Source organism: Chiloscyllium punctatum, chromosome 6, assembly GCF_047496795.1.
Source record: "Chiloscyllium punctatum isolate Juve2018m chromosome 6, sChiPun1.3, whole genome shotgun sequence".
In the NCBI taxonomy this organism is placed as follows: Eukaryota; Metazoa; Chordata; class Chondrichthyes; order Orectolobiformes; family Hemiscylliidae; genus Chiloscyllium; species Chiloscyllium punctatum.
The window spans coordinates 18,863,633-18,888,044 of NC_092744.1; the positions used below are offsets into that span (position 1 = coordinate 18,863,633).

Consider the following 24,412-nt stretch of genomic DNA (forward strand, 5'->3'; position numbering starts at 1 on the left):
TGCAAGAGGTAATGTTACTTACTGCTGCCATTTAAATTGGACCATGCAAATCCACATTCAGCTCTTTGGGAACATTGCCATTTATGTCAGAACATAAATGACCAGACCTCATTTGTAAACAGGCACTGGGATTGCAGAATGGTAAACTTAGCAGCAAAACTATTTCAAAGCTAACAACACTTTCACGCAATAATTAGTATTGAGAAAATGACACGACTCCAGGCTATAATCTTAGGATTTGCAGGAATTTGACCCAGAAGAAGCTTATATGTTTCAATGAGGTCATCCATCATTTTTCTGAACACCCATGAGTACAGACCCAACCTCCCCTCCTGAAGCAGTCCCTCCAAACCTGTGAGCAGCCGAGTGAATCTTCTCTGGACTGCTTCCAATGCCTTACATGAGGAAACCAAAACTATGCATGGTATTCCAGCTGTAGCCTAATTAGCATCTTGAAAAGCTTTAGCTGCAAGACTTCTCTATTTTTGTACACCATTCCCTTTGAATTAAAGGCCACTATTCCATTTGCCTTCCCCATCACCTGAACTTCTCGGCTAGCTTCGTGACTTATGCTTGAGGACCTCCAAATCCATGCTGTAGCTTTTTGCAACCTTTCCCTATTTAAATAACAATCATTTCCTCTATTGGTCCTGCTAAAGTGCACAACCTCATATGTGCCCACATTATGGGGTCCAAACAAATTAACTTGATGCTTTTGTGTATGTCAAAGTTAAGGACTGCTTTAGTTTAGAAAAGGCATCTTTCAATTATTACAATTAAAAATGCATCATTATTTATTCTCATTATACTAAAATGCTTCCTCAAAGATCAGTTATTTGCTTGAATTAAGTTTTTAAAAAAAATCTATGAAGTGCACTGCCAATTTAGAAGGTAATTTCTAAACTGTGCTCATACATTCATATTTTGGAAACCGAACTCGTTCTAAAAGCCAGTGCTTGATCTGTGCTGCTGGATGATAACTTTGCTCCCCGGTGCACTAAGCATCAGTTACTGGAGCGCAGTGTGAAAAACCAAGGCTTGTATGCAGCACATGGGCCACAGGCTACTGTCTGGACATCCTAGCCAAATCAAGTACTTGAAACAAACAAAAGCCAAAACAATTAGCCAGACTTACCGAGATTGCGCTGATCCGTCGAGGCTGGGTACACACAACCCTGCACAGAGAACCCTTGCCTTTCTCAATGTAGTCATCCAGAATGAACTGGGTCACCTGTGTGGTTTTCCCACAACCTGTTTCTCCACTTATGACAAGCACCTGATTTTCATTGATCAAGTCTACAACTTCCTGCAGTGCAAATGTAGTATGAAAGAAAATACAAGGTTAGTCAAGGCCTACATTCAAGATACTACGGTGCTCACACTCAAATTATCATTGCTTGTTATTCAATCTGATTATTGTAGGATCCAAATTCTTGCCTCTGTCTGAAGCCTGTCAATGCTATTGTGCTACTTTTGAGTTTCATTCCTATTGGCGCTATCTTTCAGATAAGACTGAGGCCCCTGTCTGCCCCTTTAACAGGTGCAAAGGATCCCACAGCATAACCTGAACAATAAGAGGGGAGTTCATTCCAGTGTCCTGACAAAATATTTATTACTAATTCAACACCTTTAAAGAATGGTTGGACCTTTATCTCAGTGTTGTTGGTGGGACAACACTGTGCATTTTCTTTTTGTTTTGCTTTAAACAAGGTGGTCTTTCACTAAAGCACAAGCACACAATGCTGTAGATTTGAGTTTAACAATTAAGCAATCATTTATTCTCCCAATGAGAAGAACAAAATAGAATAAACCAAGCTATTTACATACAACTCAAATTTAAAATTTTTGAAACTCATGGTAAAATACAATCCTATGGATTGCCCAACAGCACCCTTGCTCAGTACTCAGATGGAGGGAATTCCCTTCTCCACCATACCCGACAGGGCCTTATTTAACTGTGGTTTCAATTTCCAGTCTCAAGAATCTGATGGGCTATTCAAGTCTTCATATGTCTGATCTTCAATGTTCCACCCTTCAAATAACTCATTCAGGGCTTTAGACCAACCCCACTTTTTATCTGAACTTTCAAACTAAAACTAAACATACAATGATGGATGTGATTTCTGAATGGCTCAATATTGTCCCTGTTCTTCAGGCACAACTGTCTGGTTTTAGCCATGACTTCTGCCAATCTGAGCTGAAAGGGCTTTCTTCATGGTATCAGTGTCACCTCCCAAAGTCAGAAAAAATCCAGAATCTTCTAGCCAAAGCCTAATGAGCGATACCAGACCTGGTTCTGTCTCAGAAGTAAAAACTCTCCCAACAAAAATAAAATCTCAGTCTCCACCAGCACTCCCTCTGTCATACTGCATTTTAAACAAAATGGTCATGGCTACTTACAAATTTAATCAATTTAATCAATAGACTTCTATTTAATCAATAAAATCAATAGACAAAGACCAACACACCACTAGCTCACAATCCAATCTCCAAACAAAATGATACTAAAATAAATATAAATCACACACCTTATGTTTTCATTTTTCTTTGGGGAGCTGTGATCTAAGTTTCAGAGGCATTTATTACTCAGCAAAACTTACGTTTAGAACTACTTCCATGTCGCACTAACAGTAGTAATATATTAACATTAAGCATACAAGGAGTTATACAGCAACTATATTTTGCATAAGTCTATGTGCACTCCATCACTCTGTCCTTCTAAATGTGCTTTTGATAAAGTGCCCATTGTTAAGATTTGTTTTCCAGGCTCATGAAGAACTTTCAAATTATATGGCTGCAGAATTAAGCTCCACTGAATAATTTTAAATTCTTATCCCAAATTTTTCCAAGAAAATTAAAGGATTGCAATCAGAATAAACAATGGAATCTTCCACACTATAGGTGACAAATGCTATAGAGCCAAGACTGAAACATCTTTATCTCCGCTGTAAAATAATTTTGCTGACATGCAGTCAGTTTCATTGAAAAATCAAATCACAAGCCATTCAATCTTCATTTTGTCATCTTCCAACAAACAGTCCCAGTGTCACTGGCATTGACAGCCAGTTTGAATGGTCTTGTGCAATTCAACACAATTAAAAATCAATGTGGTTGTCAGTACAATTTTCATGTTTTCAAAAACACTGACACTTTTGCATTCAATCAAATGTTTTGCCTCTCTTCAACAAACCTATTAAACATGCAGCAAAGAAGTCCAAAACAATCTTGCAACAAAAACCACTCATGCCAAAATTAAACAAAAATCGAGCATTTTGTCTTTGGCACAGGAAATTCCAAAACAGCCTGCACTTTAACATTTTTATGGTGCTGCTTGGCCTTATTGCAGTGTAGCCCAAATAAATCAGCTTTGCCAAGGAAAATGCACACTTAGCCAGATATATTGTTAGCCAATTGTTTCTGTTAGGCGAGGAGACTAGGACCCGTGGACACAGCCTTAGAATTAGAGGGGGTCATTTCAGAACGGAAATGCGGAGACATTTCTTCAGCCAGAGAGTGGTGGGCCTGTGGAATTCATTGCCACGGAGTACAGTGGAAGCCGGGACGCTAAATGTCTTCAAGGCCGAGATTGATAGGTTCTTGTTGTCTAGAGGAATTAAGGGCTACGGGGAGAACGCTGGCAAGTGGAGCTGAAATGCGCATCAGCCATGATTGAATGGCGGAGTGGACTCGATGGGCCGAATAGCCTTACTTCCACTCCTATGTCTTATGGTCTTATATCCAAACTGGTTCTCTGCAGCTGCTCAAACAGTTCAGCCAAAGATGTAAATGTTCCTACTAGGTTTGGCTACCAACAGCCTATTTGTTGATGTAACGAACAGTTAAGTAATCCTTCAACAACATTACTAGTTAATTGTTGGAACACTGATGTGTTTTCATTTAGAGTCATAAAGATATACAACACGGAAACAGACCCTTCAGTCCAACTTGTCCAGACTGACCAGATATCCCAACCCAATCTAGTCCCACCTGCCAGCACCCAGCCCATATCTCTCCAAACCCTTCCTATTCATATACCCATCCAAATGCCTTTTAAATGTTGCAATTAAACTAGTCTCCACCACTTGCTCTGGCAGCTCACTCCATACACATACCACCCTCGGAGTGAAAAAGTTGCTTCTTAGGGTTCTTTTATGTCTTTCCCCTCTCACCCTAAACCTATGCCCTCTAGTCCTGGACTCCCTGAACCCTGGGAAAAGATTTTGTCTATTTACCCTATCCATGTCTCTCATGATTTTATAAACCTCTAGAAGGGCAACCCTCAGCCTCCGACAGTCCAGCCTATTTAACCTCTCTCTATAGCTCAAATCCTCTAATTCTGGCAACATTCTTGTAAACCTTTTCTGAATCCTTTCAAGTTTCACAACATCTTTCCGATGGGAAGACCAGAACTGCATGCAATATGCCAACAGTGGCCCAACCAACGTTCTGTACAGCTGCAGCATGACCTCCCAACTCCTGCACTCAATACTCTGACCAATTAAGGAAAGCATACCAAATGCCTTCTTCACTATCCTATCTACCTGTGACTCCACTTTCAAGAAGCTAAGAACCTGCACTCCAAGGTTTCTTTGTTCAGCAACATTCCCAGGACCTTACCATTCTGTGTATAAGTCCTGCTAAGATTTACTTTCCCAAAATGCAGCACCTCGCATTTATCTAAATTAAACTCCATCTGCCACTCCTCAGCCCACTGGCCCATCTGATTAAGATCCTGTTGTAATCAGAGGGAAGCTTCTTCGCTGTCCACTACACCTCCAATTTTGGTGTCATCTGCAAGCTTACTACCCATACCTCTTATGCTCACATCCAAATCATTTATCTAAAATGATGAAAAGTAGTGGACCCAGCACAGATCCTTGTGGCACTACACTGATCACAGGCCTCTAGTCTGAAAAACAACCCTCCATTACCACCCTGTCTTCTATCTTGAGCCAGTTCTGTATCCAAATAGCTAGTTCTCCCTGTATTTCAAGAGATCTAACCTTGCTAACCAACATCCCATGGGGAATCTTGTCGATTACCTTACTGAAGTCAAGCGCTCTGCTCTCATCAATCCGCTTTGCTATTTCTTCAAAAAACACAATAAAATTTCAAACAGCATGACTTTGCACTGATCAACTCTACCCAATGCTACAAAAGCTGATTTTTTTTGGCTATATTCGTTAATGGAATTTGCTAGTATCCTTTTGCTTTTGTGATATTCATACATGACTAATTTGTTCAAAGCATTTTCCAATTTCGTAATAGAATACAAGCCCACTTTTATTATCTTGTTGACATTGCGAGAAGCTTCACAACCTTTGTGACCCACCCTGATTTGGCTCCATCATGATTGTTTATGTTCAGCTACCTTGATCTGGTTCAATAATATTGTCCATCATGCACTTAATCCCCTCACTTGAGCTAAGCCCTCTCGATTGAGTCTATAAAGATGTCTCACAGTTAATGCATCCTCCACATTAGTATCACAATGAGCAAAACCATTTTTTCTGGCCTATTCAAAGAAACTGATTTAAAATTCTATAATAGCCCTCTTAAGTTTAACTGCAAGAGCGTCTTTGAAAGATAAACCAGAAGCACGCCATCTGTCATCGTATATACTTAACAAATTAATATTACAAGCACTGATTTCTCTCCTTCAGTACTCACCACATATTTCACATCTCTCAATTTCTTTTTGATTTGTTAAGACCTTGTGAACCTTGCTTTTAATGATTCCCCAGAGAAAGATAGAAACACAAACACACAGGAACTTTGATTATCTGGTATTCAATTAATTGAACTTCAAATTTTCGAAAAAAGATTGCAAGGTCCCGACACGTGGCTGACTGTGTTACTCAGAATTCGATTACCCAAACGAAATACTCCTGCTCCTGTGTCCTTCAGGTAACACAGCCCCTTCGGTACCTTAGCTGCAGCTGCAAAAATTTCAAACTTTAGCATTTTTATCTGCTCTAGGTTTCACTGTTATGCTCATTTCAGATGCTTTTTAGCCAAATCACATCCATTGGCCAAATTCGCAATATAGACTAGAAGCATAATTTCGGAGTCTCTGGTTGAAGAATGTTTCTTTAACTTAAAAGGTGAGTCTTTTCACTTCCTGCCCAAATAGTAGTTCAAAGGACTAAATCCTTGGACTCATTAGGAACATCCACAATGGAGAACAATAACAAAAGAATTCCTGACAGTAAGTTCTAATCATGATTAAAATTTTATATCACATTTTCAATGCATCTTGGAACTGTGAATGATAAGCAAAAGATACAAACGGCTTTATTCGTAAACTTACCACATTTTCATGCAATCTTGGCCAATAATCAGGTTTGAAAAATGTGTTGCTGGAAAAGCGCAGCAGGTCAGGGCTTATGCCCGAAACGTCGATTCTCCTGCTCCTTGGATGCTGCCTGACCTGCTGCGCTTTTCCAACAACACATTTTCAGCTCTGATCTCCAGCATCTGCAGTCCTCATTTTCTCCAATAATCAGGTTTCAATATTTTAGCCTGTGTTTTCCTAATACCCAAGTGTCCAACCTTTGGAATTTCATGAGCCATGCATGTAAAATACAATACTAAGATGCAACTACTACTTGATGAATCACTGTTCATTCCTCATCTGCTGGTGTTTGAAGTAGTCTTTGTTTCCTCATTAACATTTTGCTTTTCAAGAAAGAACACACTGATATGGATTCTGATTCAATTTCTAGTACAACTCTATCAATGCTGAATCAGTTTGTGGCATTATAGAAGATGGGCTAAATACATCACACTCATTGGCTTTACCTTCATCCTTTTCAGTTAAATTTCTGAAAAATGTATCTAATAAATAAATTTCCAAAACATCTCCCTGCTTCATAGAATGAAAGAAAGAAAATCTACGGGCCTGAGATCTAGCCACACCAGAGTCCGAAACAATCCGCGTGTAGCTCTCGTAACATTGCAGCTTTTTTAAAAAATATCTCTGCTGGTCCTTCCGTCATCCTTGTTGACACCAATTTCCTAGAAATTGCCTGGTCATTTCCCAGAATGAAGTCAAATGCTTCTACTGGAATTGGTTACACAATATCCAATAATATTTCATCACGAGACTGGTTTGAAAGCTCTGTGTATACCTGCAAAACATTCTGTGAACGCTCTGGAACACCAAAACTGTCATCAGCCAGTATCCATTACCAGCTTGTTCAAGTGTATCTCAATTTTTAAATGGCTTATTTCCTTGATTCAAAGCAAAACGAAATATCTCCTCTTTTTGTGATAAAAACCCAGACCGTCCAAAAAGCTGATTTTCCTTGCCAATATTTACAAAAAGAATTTTCATGACTACCCTGAACTATTTCTCCCTTCTTAGTAACTTCAAACAAAATATGTTCTTTGTATTACTGCCAATATTAACATCAATTTCCTTTTCAAATGTCCTGCTTTCTGAAGATTCCTCCAACATTTTACAACTGCAATAAATCTGCCATTTAACTTGCAGCAATTGGCTTTACTATATCCAGTTTTACTACAGCGGATGTCAATTGATTTATATTAGGGCTTGGATTGCAAAACTTCTCCTTGATTATTTTGGCATACTCCTACCTGTTTTCTAAAACTAGCATCTCTTCCATTTACTTTGCCCCAACTTCCTTATGAATTTCCATATGATCATCTCCCCAGCTGTCTGTGCAAGATTACCTCTTAAAAAAAGATGGCTGTCTGTAAATATTAAAAAATCCAATTCAATTGCTCATCATTAGCAAAGTTACTGTTGTTAGATTAATAACCTTTACTATGACTGCAACTATGGGGACATCAATATATACTATAAAACAAATTATTTAAGGAAAGATGTCAAAGCCCTGAAGCAAAGGCAAAGGCAATGGAGTTTACTAGAATAATAGCATGAATGAATGATTTTAGATTCATGCAAATTTCAGAAAAAATGGATTTATTCTCATTGAAGCAGAGAAGATTAAGAGGCAACTCTATTGAGGTGTCCAAAATTATGAATAATTTTCACAGGGTACAGAAGGATTTATGTTTCCACGAGTTGGTACTTCAGTAACTAGAGGTCACAATGTCAATACTGTCAGCAAGACAGCTAGGAAAGAGATAAGAAGAAACCTTTTACCATATATACTAGAGTAGTAGTCAATCTCTTGTAAAAGTCGATCCTCTTTTTTTTTTGGCCAAATAATCTGGAACTTTTCATATATCTCCTGTAAAATCCAGCCCTAGTTCTTCACAGATAACAGATCAATGTTTATGAGTCAGTGTGCCAGCGATCACATTACGCTCCAGCTTGCCAGTTGTTTCCCTCCAGTCCCGGTCTTCAAGTTCTTGGCTGTTGTGTTCTGCTCCAGGTGTTCAGAATTACCATAATGCATTTTTTTTTTCTGTATTCATTTACAGATATATTGGGCTGCTGCTAATGTTACGGTATGAATTTTGACAGGCATGAGTTTCAGCACCTCAAAGATAGTATCCAAGTAATAAATTTAACTTAAAAACTAGTCAAAAACTTGGACTATCACTCGAGTATATATGGTAATTCAGTGTCGTAGGATTTCAAATACACTGCCTGGGAGAGTGACGAAGGTAGATTCTACAGAGGCATTTAAAAAAAAATAAAGTGCAGGATATATATTTGAAATTGACGAATTCAGAGGGCAATTGAGAATGAGGCCAACCATACCGACACGATGGGCCAAACAGCTTCCTTCCATACTGTGAAATTCTATGAGGTATATAAAAATAAACACTATGGAGCCAAATTACCTCAGTGTTACCATCAGATTGAGGGAGTTCCCTGGGAAAGTCAGATATGGTGCTCCAGCAAACTTCATGGCTTTCTTTGATTTGTATACTTTCTAAAATACAACAGCAAACTGCCCACTTAAGATAATTAATACAAAGATAAATCACTTACTTTCTTCATACCGTAAGAAGGGAGTTTCTCCCGAAATCTCTGGAGAAAATAAAATAGAAATAATATAGATTAAGAAGTTACAATGTTACTGCCATCATATATAAACATCTAAAGCAAGGAAGTTAGATTCTGACTAAAGTGCTCCACAGTTGTGAAATAAATTCTATATGTCTAGTTTTTACAATGTCAATCCAATGTTTTATTTTGGCTGATTGGATTCAGACTGTGGCCAGCACCAGGAAAAGCAAAACTAAACCCAGAAATAAATCTATTGGAAATAAAAAAAAGCAATTCATTAGTCAGTCACAGATTTCCTTCACCACTGTTGTTTCTGCCTTTAACTGCGGAATTCCCTCCCTAAACGGTACATGTTTTACCCTAGGTGGTTTAGTACCAAAGCCTATTTTTGTTTCATCATTGCTGTGAAGCACATTGGGACTTTTTTATGGCTATATTGAAGGAACTTTGTAAGCGAGAGCTGTTACTGATGTTTCAGTTGCAAAGAGAAATTAAACAGTCCAGTTTTAGACTCTTCAGCTCGTATTATTGTCAGATTTTTCCTCTTCACAGAAGTTGACGGAATGGCACAATACTGCCACCATTTTCTGTGGGAAATTTCAGCTTGATGGTGCTTGCAGGTTCTTGAAGCTTTTACTAAGATATATTCAGATCCAATTGGTACCTCTACACAAGAGCTTTTCAAAGATATTAAAATTTAACCATTAAAAAAATCTTACTGAAGATTGCTCATCATTCTGACCATCTGGTTGTCTAGTTAAAATAACACTAGATTCTATCAAATGTTACTACAAACACAAAATAATGGATTGAGTGGTCACCTGGTACGTTACATGAACTGACCATGAAGTCATCGGCAGGGTCTTCAGAAATAGCAGATGATGATATGGGACTAATTGAATACTTCTTTCAAAGAACTAGCATAGGCACAATGGGCCAAAGGACCTCTTATTATGTGTGATTCCAACTCTAGTTGAATGACATTCCTCTGAAGATTGCCTTTCAATTGTCTCAGTAAGATGTTTTAATCTCCTTTCTATTTCCTGCAAGAATTCTATGTGCTCTGAAAGAAGCTTTTGAATTATGTACAGCTGTGTGACATAGATGACCACAAAGGAACCGTTGCGAGCTCAATTCACATGGACCACTTACAAACAGACCAAAGATGATTTTCGTTTGTGAATCTGGATGAATTTAAATCCCAAGGTGAAAGTAGAGTGCATTTAACCAACTGCACCAGCCAGTATATAAAATTTCCTTCTGAGCAGCTAGCAACTCTACACGTCATATCACACTGGTAATATGGAATGGGTTACAAATCACTGACACTTTTTTGGAGAGGAAAGAAATACAGGATGACAAACTATTAAGGGTTGGGCTTCACTGGTTAGACCATGGATTGATTATGTTCCCCACCATTTATTTTTTGTGACATGCCATCATCTTAACTGATCAAAACACTAACGTTATTACCTTCATATCCAGGTATCTCAAGCTCGATTTCTTCTTCATAAGGTCTTCCCGCAGTTCTTCATCCAAAAACACATCCTGAGTAATGGTTTCAAAGAGGTACTCTAGATCAGCACTGGTCTCTGGTTTAATTTCCTTGATGGTTGATGTAGAGGGACATGCACTCCTGTGGGTTGTGGGAAGGGGCGAGGGGAGAAATTATATTCAGAAACCTATCAAAAGTTTGCTAGAGAAAGTAATGAGTTAGAAAACCAGCTAATCTGCTTCAGTGATGGTGGCGGATAAATAAAGAACATTTTTATCGTGCTTTCCATAACCTCAGGATATTGCAAAACATTACACAACACATCATATTTTTTGAATTGTTGTAATATAGGGAAAAGCAAGTCAATGTGAAAAAAGCAAGGTCCCACAAACATTGTGGACATAAGTAACCAGATGATGTGTTTTATTGATGTTGGTTGAAGGATATATCTTAATTAAAAGTCAGAACTCCCTCCTTTTTGAATTCCGCCATGGGAACGTTTGCACCTGCCTGAACAGGCAAACAGGTCCAGGGTACCCTTGCCAACCTTTCAGCCAAAAGGTAGCAAATCAAATAATGCAGTTCTCAAATTATTTTGAACCAAAGTGCCAGCCTGGAATATGTGCAGAGACCCGCAGAGGAAAAACTGTCATTAATAAGTTACATTGGACAGACTTATTTGGAAATGTAAATAAGTGAGTACCTGAATAGGTACGTTAACATTACAGACAGACACTCCATCTGTGTTAACCACTTCAATATGTATTTTAAACATTTGCTGTTTAATTCCATACTTTCAGCACTTGCTTTCCCCAACCCCCACAAAACCCATCAGATTTCACCAAAACTAAATCAACAATGCTCACTCTTGCTCAACTGCCCAAAAACAGATCGCCCCTCAGTACAGATTCCTTCACAAACATCTGTCACCTTCCCCTTGAGGATTCACTGGCAAAATGCATCAGATGCTAAAATAAATTCAGCCTTGCATCCCAGGAGGGCATAATGCACACACCCTTATCAGCCAGGTCTGCGGTGAATCCCATATCATCCCTGAGTGTTCAGGCCAAGATTAATAGAACAGAAGTTCATATTTACCCAGCTTCAACATGTCAGGTTAAGACAAAACAAAGGAAGTAACTTATCACCGCACTGCATAAAATATACTTCCAACGAAATTAGAGTGGCATTTGCATCCATCTGGAAATGGTAAGCAGGAAAGGAGGGCAAACATTTAAAGTAGACAAATAAAAAGTGGACCAAGAACAACCTCACAGTAAATTTAAAAGCCTTTTAACTAGACCAGATATGGGGACAAACACCTTAGTAAGGTGTTCTGGAAGTTCCTACAATTTTTAGAAATACGAATCATTCACAAATGTGGGCCTCACTGGTAAGGTCATCATTTAGTGCCCACAAGTTGTGTTTATGAAAGTAGAGCTCTTGAACAAGAGTGGTTGATCTGAAGAATACTCCCATTATGTTGTAAGGCAGGAATTCCAAGATTTTAACCCAGCACCGAAGGAAGTCGTGTTAACCTCATGTGCCTGTTGCTCTTGATCTTCATGGTTGTAAGATTACGTTTGGAAGGTGCTTCTGAAGAATGCTTAGTGAGTTGCTGTAGTGCATCTTGCAAATAGTACACACTGCAACCACTGTATGCTGACGGTACTGAGAGACAATGTTTCAGGTGACAGATGGATTATTCCTGAAGCAGACTGCTTTGTCATACACAGATGTTTAGCTTCTGGGCTGCTGTTGGAGTGCTACTCACTATTAAGAGTATTCCCTTAACTACGATTGTGCCATCTAATGGGAGTCAAGGTTTATGGAGTCAGGTGGTGCAATACTCGTTGCAGAATTCCCATCTTCTGACTTGCACTGCTGGCACAATTAATGTAAAGGGTGATACAAAGTTTCTGTTCAATGTTGATCGGAACACCTTGTTTACGTTTAGACCAAAATTGTATTGAGATATGGTGTTGAGATATGGTTCTTGCCTACCCAAACAGAGCACAGTGAGCAGATTATTGACGACTCAGTGCCACTTGACAACAATGGAACTTTTCATCACTTTGTTAATGATTAAAAGCAAAATGTGAGCCAATGAAAACTGAACTGAATATCGTCCTTTTTGTGAACAGGACTTATGTATGCACCAAAAGAGGTTTGGTGATCCATTTTTTAAGCAAAAAGTTAGTATCAACTTTTACCCAGGTAACGTTTTTGAGGGATTTACTTCTAAATAAAAGGTAATGCGATTTATGGAAAAACTTGATCAGTGCCCTCAAATACATGTGTTTATGAACATTCAAAAACCACAGCTGAAAAGATTCCTTTATCCAGTCTGATGAATTTTCAACTGGCCATTAGGCCTCTAGTCTTTCATGGAGCACGGTACTCAGTTTGAGATCTGTTTTTACTACACTCATCGAACAGCAGGCAAACAAAATGTCCTATGAACAAAGTGCACCCACCAAAATCCAACTGTCACATTAAACCTGAATTTACTCTCTGACATGCTCCCACTTGAGAGAGCCTCATCAAACCACTAAAATGGAAGCACTGACACTGGCTGGGTCTGTGATTTCAATGCTGATCAGGGATTGGGGAAGGAAGGATCACGCCACTGGAAAACGTCACACTGCCTTTGATGTGGCACAGGGATTTTACCAAGTTTGCTTGTGTGTGTATTATTTTCATGAACAATGAATTGTGACAGACGAAGGCGCTTTTAGCCAAAAATCAACGGCGACTTGGGCACATGCTTCATCAATACTCAAGTAGACCTTTGATCACACAAAATCTTTTAGTTTAGCTTTGTCTGCAGCATGCTGCTTCCACAAATTAGTATGTTGGAGTCCTATCTTGTAGCTGCATCAATCAAACACCTCATTTTTAGGTATGCTAAATATTGCTCCGAGCATGTTCTCCTGCATGCCTCACTGAATTAGGGTTAAGTGTTACCTTTTTTTTAAAATGGTGACAGTAGAATGAAGAAAATCCTAAACCATAAAATTACAAATTATTGAGACAATGATGCCTACTGCTGGATGTGTTATGAATCGATCTTTTGTGGGGCAATGCAGCAAAGTTGAGACTAACCTTACTCTGAAAGCAAGATTTTGTAGACCTCCCCAAGAGAGTTCTGTTCTTTGGTTATGCTCATTCACTTAGTGGTATTCAGCAGGGAAGGCAGGAGGTGATGACCAACAGATTTCTTTGCCCCAGTGTGACTTTACCACGAGACTTGGAATTAATGTCCAACTCCCAGAATCACTTCCTCTCTATTGTACTGCAGTGTGTTGCCAATGGTGCAGGACTGAACCAGGGATTGGAATAGTAGAGATAGTTGGGACTGTAGCTGTGAGATATAGGAACACAGAATTTAGGAGTAGGATTAAGGAGGCGATTCAGCCATCGGGTAAATTGCATCATTAGAACATAATTGACCTGGCTCTAGTCTCAACCAGTATTCTCTCTATTGTTTCACAGTGGTGCATAGATTGGAAATAGTTGAAGCCCCAAACTGATCCCTGTTACAACGCAAACCAGAAAAATCTCCATTAATCTCTATTTGTTAGCCAATCCCCCCCATCTACGTTCACATGTTACTCCTACACACTTAAATACACAGAAACCTCTGATTTGGAACCTTATCAAATGCCTTTTGGAAATTCAAGTACACCTCTGTCACCTACCATGTTACTCCCTCTAAAAACTCAAATCAATTTGTTAAGCACCTATTCCCTTTCACAAAGTCATGGTAACTGTGCCTGACCTTATGATTTTCTATGCATCGTGTTAGTCTCCTTAATGGATTCTAACAATATATCTATGACAGATGTTAGGCTCACCAGCCTATAGTCATTACTCTTTGGTGTTGCTGATTTGGTGAATATTACTTTGTCAGGTTGTTGCTTGAGAAATCAGTGGTACAGATCTCCCAAATTTGACATGAGTTCCCAGATGTTAGTGAGAACGACATTGTAAAGTTGTCTGTGCAGATTGTACTTTTGTCATATTGGGTATATGGATCGATACCAGGAAACCCATCCGATTTATTCTTATTGCTCATTTTAGTAGTGGCTGGAGGGCTTTGCCCACAATGTTCCCTCCAGGTTGGTGTATGGAATACCACACCAACCCAGGAATTAACATGGGAAAAGGGTACATAACTTTCAAGTGTGACTGCTATATTGCCGTGAACTAGTCTCAGCATGAGCTTCCTGTAGCTTACTGACAAGGAAGACTTTTTTTTCAACAAACCACTACACTAATGTGTACCCCAATAGAGGATTGAATGCGAAATGGCTATATTTTAGAGAAACACTTCTAAAATAAAAGCTGATCTACTTACCTCCAGTTCTTGCTAGAGTCAGCTGACACTGAGGCACGCTGGTCTTTGTAATCACCCCGTGTCTGGACAGAATTCAGCAGTCGGGTGATGTGCTCCTCTCTTGCTTCATCCATCTGCACAACTGCCCTCTACAATAAGGCAGAAAGGGCAGAACAATATTGGTAAACATGTTACCACAATTAAACTGTAGCATCTTGAATATGCAAAGAATAATTAAAATTGTTAAGATTGCCAAGTTTAGGAAATGTTAACTGTGTTTCACTCTCCAGAGATGCCAGCTGGCTATTTTTCTGCAGCACCTTCTAGCTTTCAGAATTCCAGCAGTATTCTTTTATTTGAGAGCACAATTAAACGATCAATCTACTAACTGTAGTAATCATAAGTAGAACACTTGTTCAGGAGTCAGTTAGCTCAATTGGCTGAACAGCATGAGATCAATGTTGATATTAATATTAGGCCCTGCCTTTTCATCTTCACCCCTCACCTGAGGTGTGGTGACCCTCAGATTAAACTTATCGCCATTGTCTCTTTCTAATGACTTAAAACAGGCTCTGAATTGAATTGAATTGAATTTATTGTCACGAGTACCGCGACACAGTGAAAAGCTTCGTCTTGCGAGTAATACAGGCAGATCACACAGTTAAATAGCAAAGATAAGTAAGTAATAGGTAAGTAGCAGCAAAAAACAAAAAAACACAGGTACAGGCGAATGTTAAGAGTTTGCAAGTCCATTCAGTATTCTAACAACAATAGGGTAGAAACTGTTCCGTGCTCAGGCTTCTGTACCTTCTCCCCGATGGTAGAGGTTGTAGAAAAACATTGCCAGGGTGGGATGGACCTTTGAGAATGCTGGCGGCCTTTCCTTGACAGTGGGCCTAGTAGATGGACTCTATAGATGGGAGGTTGGCCTATGTGATTGTCCAGGCTGAGTACACCACTCTCTGTGACCCATCTCTGATCTTGAATGATACAGCCGCCATCCATACAGAATGTTCTCGATGGCGCATCTAAAAAAAGTTGGCAAGGGTATTCACCGTCATAACAAATTTCCTCAGCTGCCTGAGGAAGAAGAGGTGTTGGTGGGCCTTTGTAATCAGTGCATCCACATGAAGAGTCCAAGAAAGCTTGTTGTAGATGACCACTCCCAGGAGCTTGACACTCTCACTCGCTCCACCTCTGTGTTGTTAACGTGTAGGGAGGGCATAAGTAACATCCCGCCAAAAGTCAATAATGAGTTTCTTGGTTTTGCCAGCATTGAGAGCTAGGTTGTTTTCAGTGCACCATTTTTCCAGGTCTTCCACCTCCCATTTGTAGTCTGTGTCATCGCCATCTGAGATTCAATCGACTATGGTGGTGTCATCAGTGAACTTGTAAATGGCATTAGTCTAGTATTTAGCGATGCAGTCATGGGTATACAGGGAGTACAGTAGGGAGCTGAGTACACACCCCTAGGGGCTCCAGTTAGTGAGGATGAAATATTGAGACTATGGCAACTTTTTTGTTTTAATTTGCTGAGGTAACTACTGAAATGGCGGAGAAAAATCAGGAAAAAACGAGAGAAAATTACAGTGAGGCCTTTCAGAAGAAAAATTAGGAAACACTCCCTCACATTAAAGATTTCACAATTGTTTTTTGAAATTCTCTCAGGAACCTGGACGCTGTTGGACAGGCCAATATTTATTATGCATGGTTATCCTTGAGCAAAAGATAGTGAGCTGGTTCTTGAACCACTGAAGTGCTGTAGGTACACAATAATGCCATTGGGGAAGAAATTCCATAATTTTGACACAGCAACACTGCAATAAACAGCGATACATTTCCAAGTCAGGATAGCGAGTGACTTGGACAGTAATTTGCAAGTCGTGTTCCCATGTATCTGCTATCCTTATCCTTCTAGATGGAAGTGGTTATGGGGTTAGAAGGTGCAGTACAATTGGCTTTGGTCAATTTCCACAGTTCATCATGTAACCAGTACACACTGCTCCTACTAAGCATTGGTGAAATGATTGAATGCTTGCCGATGTGATGCTAATCAGACAGATTGCTTTGTTCTGGATAATTTAAAGTTTCTTAAGTGTTGTCAAAGCTGTACTCATCCAAGCAAGTGGGAAGTACTCCATCACACTCTTGACTTTAGGCTGTAAATGGTGAACAAGCTTGGGGAGAATTACTCTCTGCAATATTCCTAGCTTCTGACGTGCTCATATGGCCAATACATTTATGTAGAGTCAGGAACATAGAACATTACAGTGCAGTACAGGTCCTTCGGTCCTCAATGTTGCACCAACCTATGAAATCAATCTGAAGCCCATCTAACCGACTCTATTCCATTCTCGTCCATACGCCTATCGTTCCATTTAAATGCCTTTAAAGTTGGCGAGTCAACTACTATTTCAGGCAGTGCGTGCCACTCCACTACTATTGAATAAAGAAACTACCTCTGCCATCTGTCCTATATCGATCACCCCTCAATTTAAAGCTATAACCCCCCATGCTAGCCATCACATCCAAGGAAAAAGGCTCTCACCATCCACCCTATCTCACCTTCTGATTGTCTTATATGTCTCAATTAAGTCACCCCTCAACCTACTTCTCTCTAACGAAAACAGCCTCAAGTCCCTCAGCCTTTCCTCGTAAGATCTTCCCTCCATACCAGGCAACATCCGAGTAAATCTCCTCTGAAGCCTTTCCAAAGCTTCCACATTCTTCCTATAACGGAGTGACCCAAACTGTACTCAATACTCCAAGGGCAGCCGCACCAGAGTTTTGTCCAGCTGCATGACCTCATGGTTCTGAAACTCAATTCCTCTACCAATAAAAGCCAACACACCGTATGCCTTCTTAACAGCCCGACCAACCTGGGTGGCAACTTTCAAGGATCTATGTCCTTAGACACTGGGATCCCTCTGCTCATCTCCACTCTTAAGAGTATTCTGCCTTCCTGTTACTCCTTCCAAAGTAAATCACCTCACACTCTTCCGCCCACTAAACTCCATTTGCCATCTCTCAGCCCAATTTGGCATCTTATCTACGTCCCTCTGTAATGTACAACATCTTTGGGCACTATCCACAACTTTACTGACCTTATGTCATCTGCAAATTTACTAACCCATCCCTCATCCAGGCCATTAATAAAAATGACAAACAGCAGTGGACCCAAAACAGATCCTTGCAGTACACCACTAGTAACTGGACTCCAGGATAAACATTTCCCATCAACCACCACCCTCTCTGATCCAAACCATAAATCACCCTCAATTTCACGCCTCATATTGTGAAATAGCCTACCTTGGGGAACCTCATCAAACACCTTGCTGAAATCATATGCACCACATCGACTGCTTTACCCTCATCCACCTGTTTGGTCACTTTCTCAAAGAACTCAATAAGGTTTGTGAGGCATGTCCTACCCATCACAAAACCATGTTGACTATCCCTAATCAACTTATTCCTTTCAAGAGGATTATAAATCCTATCTCTCATAATCTTTTGCCCACAACCGAAGGAAAGCCCCCTGGTCTATAATTACCAGGTTTGCCTCTATTCTCTTTCTTGAACAAGGGAACAACATTTGCAGTCCTCCAGTCTTCTGATACTATTCCTGTAGACATGATGACAAAGATCAAAGCCAAAGGCTGAGCAATCTCCTCCCTGGTTTCCCAGAGAATCCTAGGATAAATCCCATCCAGCCCACTTTCTAGAATTGCTAACACCTCCTCCTTGTGAACTTCAACCCCATCTAGTCTAGTAGCCTTATCTCAGTACTCTCCTCAACAACATTGTCTTTTTCTCGCGTGAATACTGACAAAAAGTATTCATTTAGCATTTCCCCATCTTCTTTGACTCCACGCACACCTTCCCACTACTACCCTTGATTGCCCCCTAACCTTACTCTGGTCATTCCTAATATACCTACAGAAAGCCTTAGGGTTTTCCTTGATCCTAGCACCAACAACTTTTCACGTCCCCTCCTGGCTCTTCTTAGCTCTCTCTTTAGGTCTTTCCTGACTAACTTGTCACTCTCATGCACCCTAGCTGAACCATCACATCTCATCCTAACATAAGCCTTCTTCTTCCTCTTCACAAGAGATTCAACTTCCTTAGTAAACCATGGCTCCTGTGCTTGACCGGTACATACTTATCAAGGATCTGCAGCAGCTGTTCCCTGCATAAGCTCCACAATTCAATTGTGCCCATCCCATGCAGTTTCCTTCCCCATTCTATGCATCCTAAATTCTGCCTAATCCCTTCCACCAGCTATAATCGTGCCCTGCGGTATATGCTAATCCCTTTCCATCATTAAAGTAAACATAACCAAATTGTATCCTGAACAAAGAGACCTTGGAGTGCAGGTTCATAGCTCCTTGAAAGTGGAGTTGCCGGTAGATAGGATAGTGAAGGCGGCCTTTGGTATACTTTCCTTTATTGGTCAGAGTATTGAGTACAGGAGTTGGGAGGTCATGTTTTGGTTGTACAGGACATTGGTCAGGCCACTGTTGGAATACTGCGTGCAATTCTGGTCTCCTTCCTATCGAAAAGATGCTGTGAATCTTGAAAGGGTTCAGAAAAGATTTACAAGGATGTTGCCAGGGTTGGAGGACTTGAGATATAGGAAGAGGCTGAACAGTCTGGGGTTGTTTTCCCTGGAGCGGTGGCTAAGGGGTGACCTTACAGAGGCTTACAAAATTATGAGGGGCATGGATAGGGTAAATAGGCAAAGACTTTTCCCTGGGGTCAGGGAGTCCAGAACTAGAGGGCATAGGTTTAGGGTGAGAGGTGAAAGATATCAAAGAGACCTAAGGGGCAACCTTTTCCCGCAGACGGTGGTGCGAGTATGGAATGAGCTGCCAGAGGAAGTGGTGGAGGCTGGTACAATTGCAACCTTTAAGAGGCATCTGGATGGGTATATGAATAGGAAGGGTTTGGAGGGATATGGCCTGGGTGCTGGCAGGTGGGACTAGATTGGGTTGGGATATCTGGTCAGTATGGACGGGTTGGACCGAAGGGTCTGTTTCCGTGTTGTACATCTCTATGACTCTATCACCAAAGTGCTCACCTACCTCCAAATCTAACACCTGGCCGGTTTCATTTCCCAGTACCAAATCTAATGTGGGCCTCGCCCCTTGTTGGTCTGTCTGCATACTATGTCAGGAAACGCTCCTGCACACATTGGACAAAAACTGATCCATCTGATGTTTTTAAACTATAGTATTCCCAGTCAATATTTGAAAAGTTAAAGCTCCCCATAACAACCAACCCGTCACTCCCACTCCGATCGAAGATCATCTTTGCTTTCCTATCCTCTACATCTCAAACTATTTGGAGGCCAATAGAAAACTCCTAACAGCGTAATCTTTCCTTTCCTGTTTTGAACTTCAGCCCATACTACCTCAGTAGACGAGCCCTCAAATGTCCTTTCTGCAGTAGTAACACTGCCCTTGACAACAATGCCCCTCCACCCCATCTTTTACCATTTTCTCTGTGCTTGCTGAAACATCAAAATCCCGGAACCTGCAATAACTATTTCTGCCCCTGCTCTATTTCTCTGAAATGGCCACAACTTCGAAATCCCAGGGTCCAACCCACACTGCAAGTTCACCCACCTTATTCCAGATGCTCCTGCATTGAAATGGACTCACTTCAAACCAACCAAGTTATAGAGATGTACAGTATCGAAACAGACCCTTCTGTCCAATACGACCAGATATCCTAAAGTAATCCAGTTCCATTTGCCAGCACTTGGCCCATATCACTCCAAACCCTTCTCATTCATATACCTTTCTAGATGCCTTTTAAATGTTCCAAGTGTACCAGACTCCACCACTTCCTCTGGCAGCTCACTCCATACTCTTACTTGTTGCTTTTCAGCCAAGCCTGAATAGTGTCCAAGTCATGGTAATTTGTCCAAGGAATGCTTCAGTATCTAAGGAGTCACAAATAGTGCTGAACAACATGCAATCCTAGGTGAACAACCTTATAATGGAGAGGTTACTGATGAAGCAGCTGAAAATGGTCAGGCCTAGGATATTACCTTAAGGAACTCTAATATAGATGCCCTCAAATAACTGCCAACAACCACAAACATCTTCCAATGGGTCAGGTATGACTGCAGCCAGAGTTTTCCCCCTCATTCCCATGTACTCCAGTTTCGCAAGGGCACTCTGATGCCAAATTGGAACAGGGCAAAAGTGAGGACTAGAGATGCTGCAGATCAGAGTCAAGATTAGAGCCGTGCCGGAAAAGCACAACAGGTCAGGCAGCATCCGAGAAGCAGGAAAATCGACATTTCGAGCAAAAGCCCTTCACCGGGAAAGGGCAGAGGAGATGAACTGGGGGTTGCAGTGAGAGAGAGACTCTCAGATTCTTGTAGAGAGGAAAAGGAGAACTTCTTCAAGGCAGGCATCCTTGCAAGAGGATTCACACTAAGGTTAAAGTCAATTCGGCGAAAGTGAGAACTGCAGATGCTAGAGATCAGTCAAGATTCGAATGGTGCTGGAAAAGCACAGCAGGTCAGGCAGCATCTGAGGAACAGGAAATTTGTTCCTGATGAAGGGCTCCTGCCCATAACGTTGATTTTCCTGCTCTTCGGATGATGCCTGACCTGCTGTGTTTTTCCAGCACCACTTTAATCTTGACGCCAAATTGGAACACACAGCCACAAAAGGCTGCGGATCTAGGGAACAATTGCTCCTTTTAGGTCTGTAGTAAATATTGTTAGACAAAGTTATTAAGGCTTATGGAGCATAGAAAGGCAAATAGAGATTCAGTCACAATATAATGAATGACAAAGGGGAATCAAGAGGCTAAATACTAGATTGCTGGGCCTCTTGCTGAGATATTTGTATCATCGATAGTTGCAGGTGAGGTGCCGGAAGACGAGAGGTTGGCAAACGTGGTGCCACTGTTTAAGAAGGGCGGTAAAGACAAACCAGGGAACTACAGACCGGTGAGCCTGACCTCGGTGGTGGGCAAGTTGTTGGAGGGAATCCGGAGGAACAGGATGTACATGTATTTGGAAAGGCAAGGACTGATTCGGGATAGTCAATCTGGCTTTGTGCGTGAGAAATCATGGCTCACTTGAAGAAGCAACAAAGAAGATTGATGAGGGCAGAGCAATAGATGTGATCCATATGGACTTCAGTAAGGCGTTCGACAAGGTTCCCCATGGGAGACTGATTATCAAGGTTAAATCTCTTGGAATACAGGGAGAACTAGCTCAAAAGGTAGAAGACAGAGGGAATAAAAGAGGCCTACGGGGCAACCTCTTCACGCAGAGGGTGGTACGTGTATGGAATGAACAGCCAGAAGAAGTGGTGGAGGCTGGTACAATTGCAACATTTAAGAGGCATTTGGATGGGTATATGAATAGGAAGGGTTTGGAAGGATATGGGCTGGGTGCTGGTAGGTGGGACTAGATTGGGTTGGGATATCTGTGGGGTGGGTGAGCAGAGGGATTTGGATGGGGCTGAGGGTGTAGGGTGGAGGGGGAGTTGGAGTCGAGGGAGGGGGTGGGGGTGTTGGAGGGGATGCAGGAGGGGGAGGAGATGCAGGAGGGGGAGGGGATGCAGGGGGTGGGATGCAGGGGGGGGGAGGGGGGTGGGGGTGCAGGGGGTGGGATGCAGGGGGGGGGAGGGGGTGGGGGTGCAGGAGGGGGTGGGGGGTGGGGGTGCAGGAGGGGAAGGGGGCGGGGGCGGGGGCGGAGGAGGGGAAGGGGGCGGGGAAGGGGGAGGAGGTGGGGTGCGGGAGGAGGTGGGATGCAGGAGGGGGAGGGGGGTGGGGGGTGCAGGAGGGGGTGGGGATGCAGGGGGTGGGATGCAGGAGGGGGAGGGGGGTGGGGGTGCAGGAGGGGGTGGGGGTGCAGGAGGGGGTGGGGGTGGGGGTGCAGGAGGGGGTGGGGGTGGGGGTGGGGGTGCAGGAGGGGAAGGGGGCGGGGGCGGAGGTGGAGGAGGGGGCGGGGGCGGGGGCGGAGGAGGAGGGGGAGGGGGAGGGGGAGGGGGCGGGGGCGGGGGAGGGGAAGGGGGCGGGGAAGGGGGCGGGGAAGGGGGAGGAGGTGGGGTGCGGGTGGGGTGCGGGAGGGGGGAGGGGGCGGATGTGGGGGCGGGAGAGGGGTTAGGGTTAGGTAACGGGGAGGGGTTAAGTAACGGGGCGGACTCTCACCTCGCTCCGCTCCTGCTCCTTGCTCTTCTGGCCCTGCCGCTTGGCGTACCACAGGCCGATGTCTTTGCCTTTCAGGTGCGCAGGATGCCGGCCCCGGCCTCTGCCACCGCCAGACTGTTCCCATCCCGCCGAAGACGATCCTCCTGATCCTCCTGATCCTCCTCCTCCTCCTCCTCCTCCTCCACTCCTCCAGTAACGCGAACTCATGATTTTACCAACAACGAAACGCGCCCAGAGGCTGGAGCCAAGTAACCGCCGCCACCGGGAACCGGAGGAGAAAGCGGCCGGCGCACCTTGATGGCGTCACAAGCGTCAGTCGCCGGATAGTGATGTCACAGATGGTTCTGGTTGACGTCTATGACGTCATCATGATGCAGAATCAACTTTAACCCAACCCGCCCCCAGAATAATACTCTCAAGACCATTCCCCACAAACAGTAACCCACAGCAATACCCCCTCCCCCAGAATAATGATCTCAAGGCCATTCCCAACAGTGACCCAATACACTACAATACCTCCCCCCAGAATAATGATCTCAAGACCATTCCCCACAAACAGTAACCCACAGCAATACCCCCTCCCTCAGAATAATGATCTCAAGACCATTTCCCCCAACAGTAACCCACTACCCTACAATCCCCACCCCAGAATAATGATCTCAAGACCATTCCCCAGAAACAATAACCCACTACAATACTCCCTCCCCAGACTAATGATCTCAAGACCATTCCCAACAATGACCCAATACACTTAAATACCTCCCCCCAGAATAATGATCTCAAGACCATTCCCCCAAACAGTAACCCACTACAATACTCCCTCCCCAGAATAATGATCTTAAGACCATTCCCCCTAACAGTAACCCACTACAATACTCCCTCCCCAGAATAATGATCTCAAGACCATTCCCCCCAACAGTAACCCACTACAATACTCCCTCCCCAGAATATTGATATCAAGACCATTCTCGACAAACAGTAACCCACTACAATACCCCCTCCCCCAGAATAATGATCTCAAGACCATTCCCAAAGTAACCCAATACACTACAATACCCCCTCCCCAGAATAATGATCTCAAGACCATTCCCCCAAACAGTAACCGACTACATTACAAACCTCCTCCCCAGAATAATGACCTCAAGACCATTCCCCCAAACAGTAACCCACTACAATACCCCCTCCCCAGAATAATGATCTCAAGATCATTCCCCCAAACAGTAACCCACTACAATACTCCCTCCCCAGAATACTGATCTCAAGACCATTCCCAACTGTAACCCAATACACTACAATACCCCTTCCCCCAGAATAATGATCTCAAGACCATTCCCAACTGTAACTGAATACACTACAATACCCCTTCCCCCAGAATAATTATCTCAAGATCATTCCCCCAAACAGTAACCCAAGACAATACTCCCTCCCTAGAATAATGATCTCAAGACCATTT

The 24,412-nt window shown here is 42.3% G+C and overlaps 1 protein-coding gene across 2 annotated transcripts in view; it reads right to left on the reverse strand.

The window, feature by feature from the left end:
• dhx36 (DEAH (Asp-Glu-Ala-His) box polypeptide 36) overlaps nt 1–23,258 on the reverse strand; it is an 89,243-nt gene extending 65,985 nt beyond the window's left edge. For both annotated transcript variants that reach the window (XM_072572089.1, XM_072572088.1), the window contains exons 1-5: nt 22,960–23,258; nt 14,803–14,930; nt 10,421–10,583; nt 8,930–8,968; nt 1,136–1,306 (exon numbers count right to left, since the gene is read on the reverse strand). In XM_072572089.1, the coding sequence (XP_072428190.1) occupies nt 1,136–1,306; nt 8,930–8,968; nt 10,421–10,583; nt 14,803–14,930; nt 22,960–23,166 (708 nt within the window). In that variant the 5' untranslated portion in view covers nt 23,167–23,258. The remainder of the gene's footprint in view (nt 1–1,135; nt 1,307–8,929; nt 8,969–10,420; nt 10,584–14,802; nt 14,931–22,959) is intronic.
• Between the last annotated feature and the right edge of the window lie 1,154 nt (nt 23,259–24,412).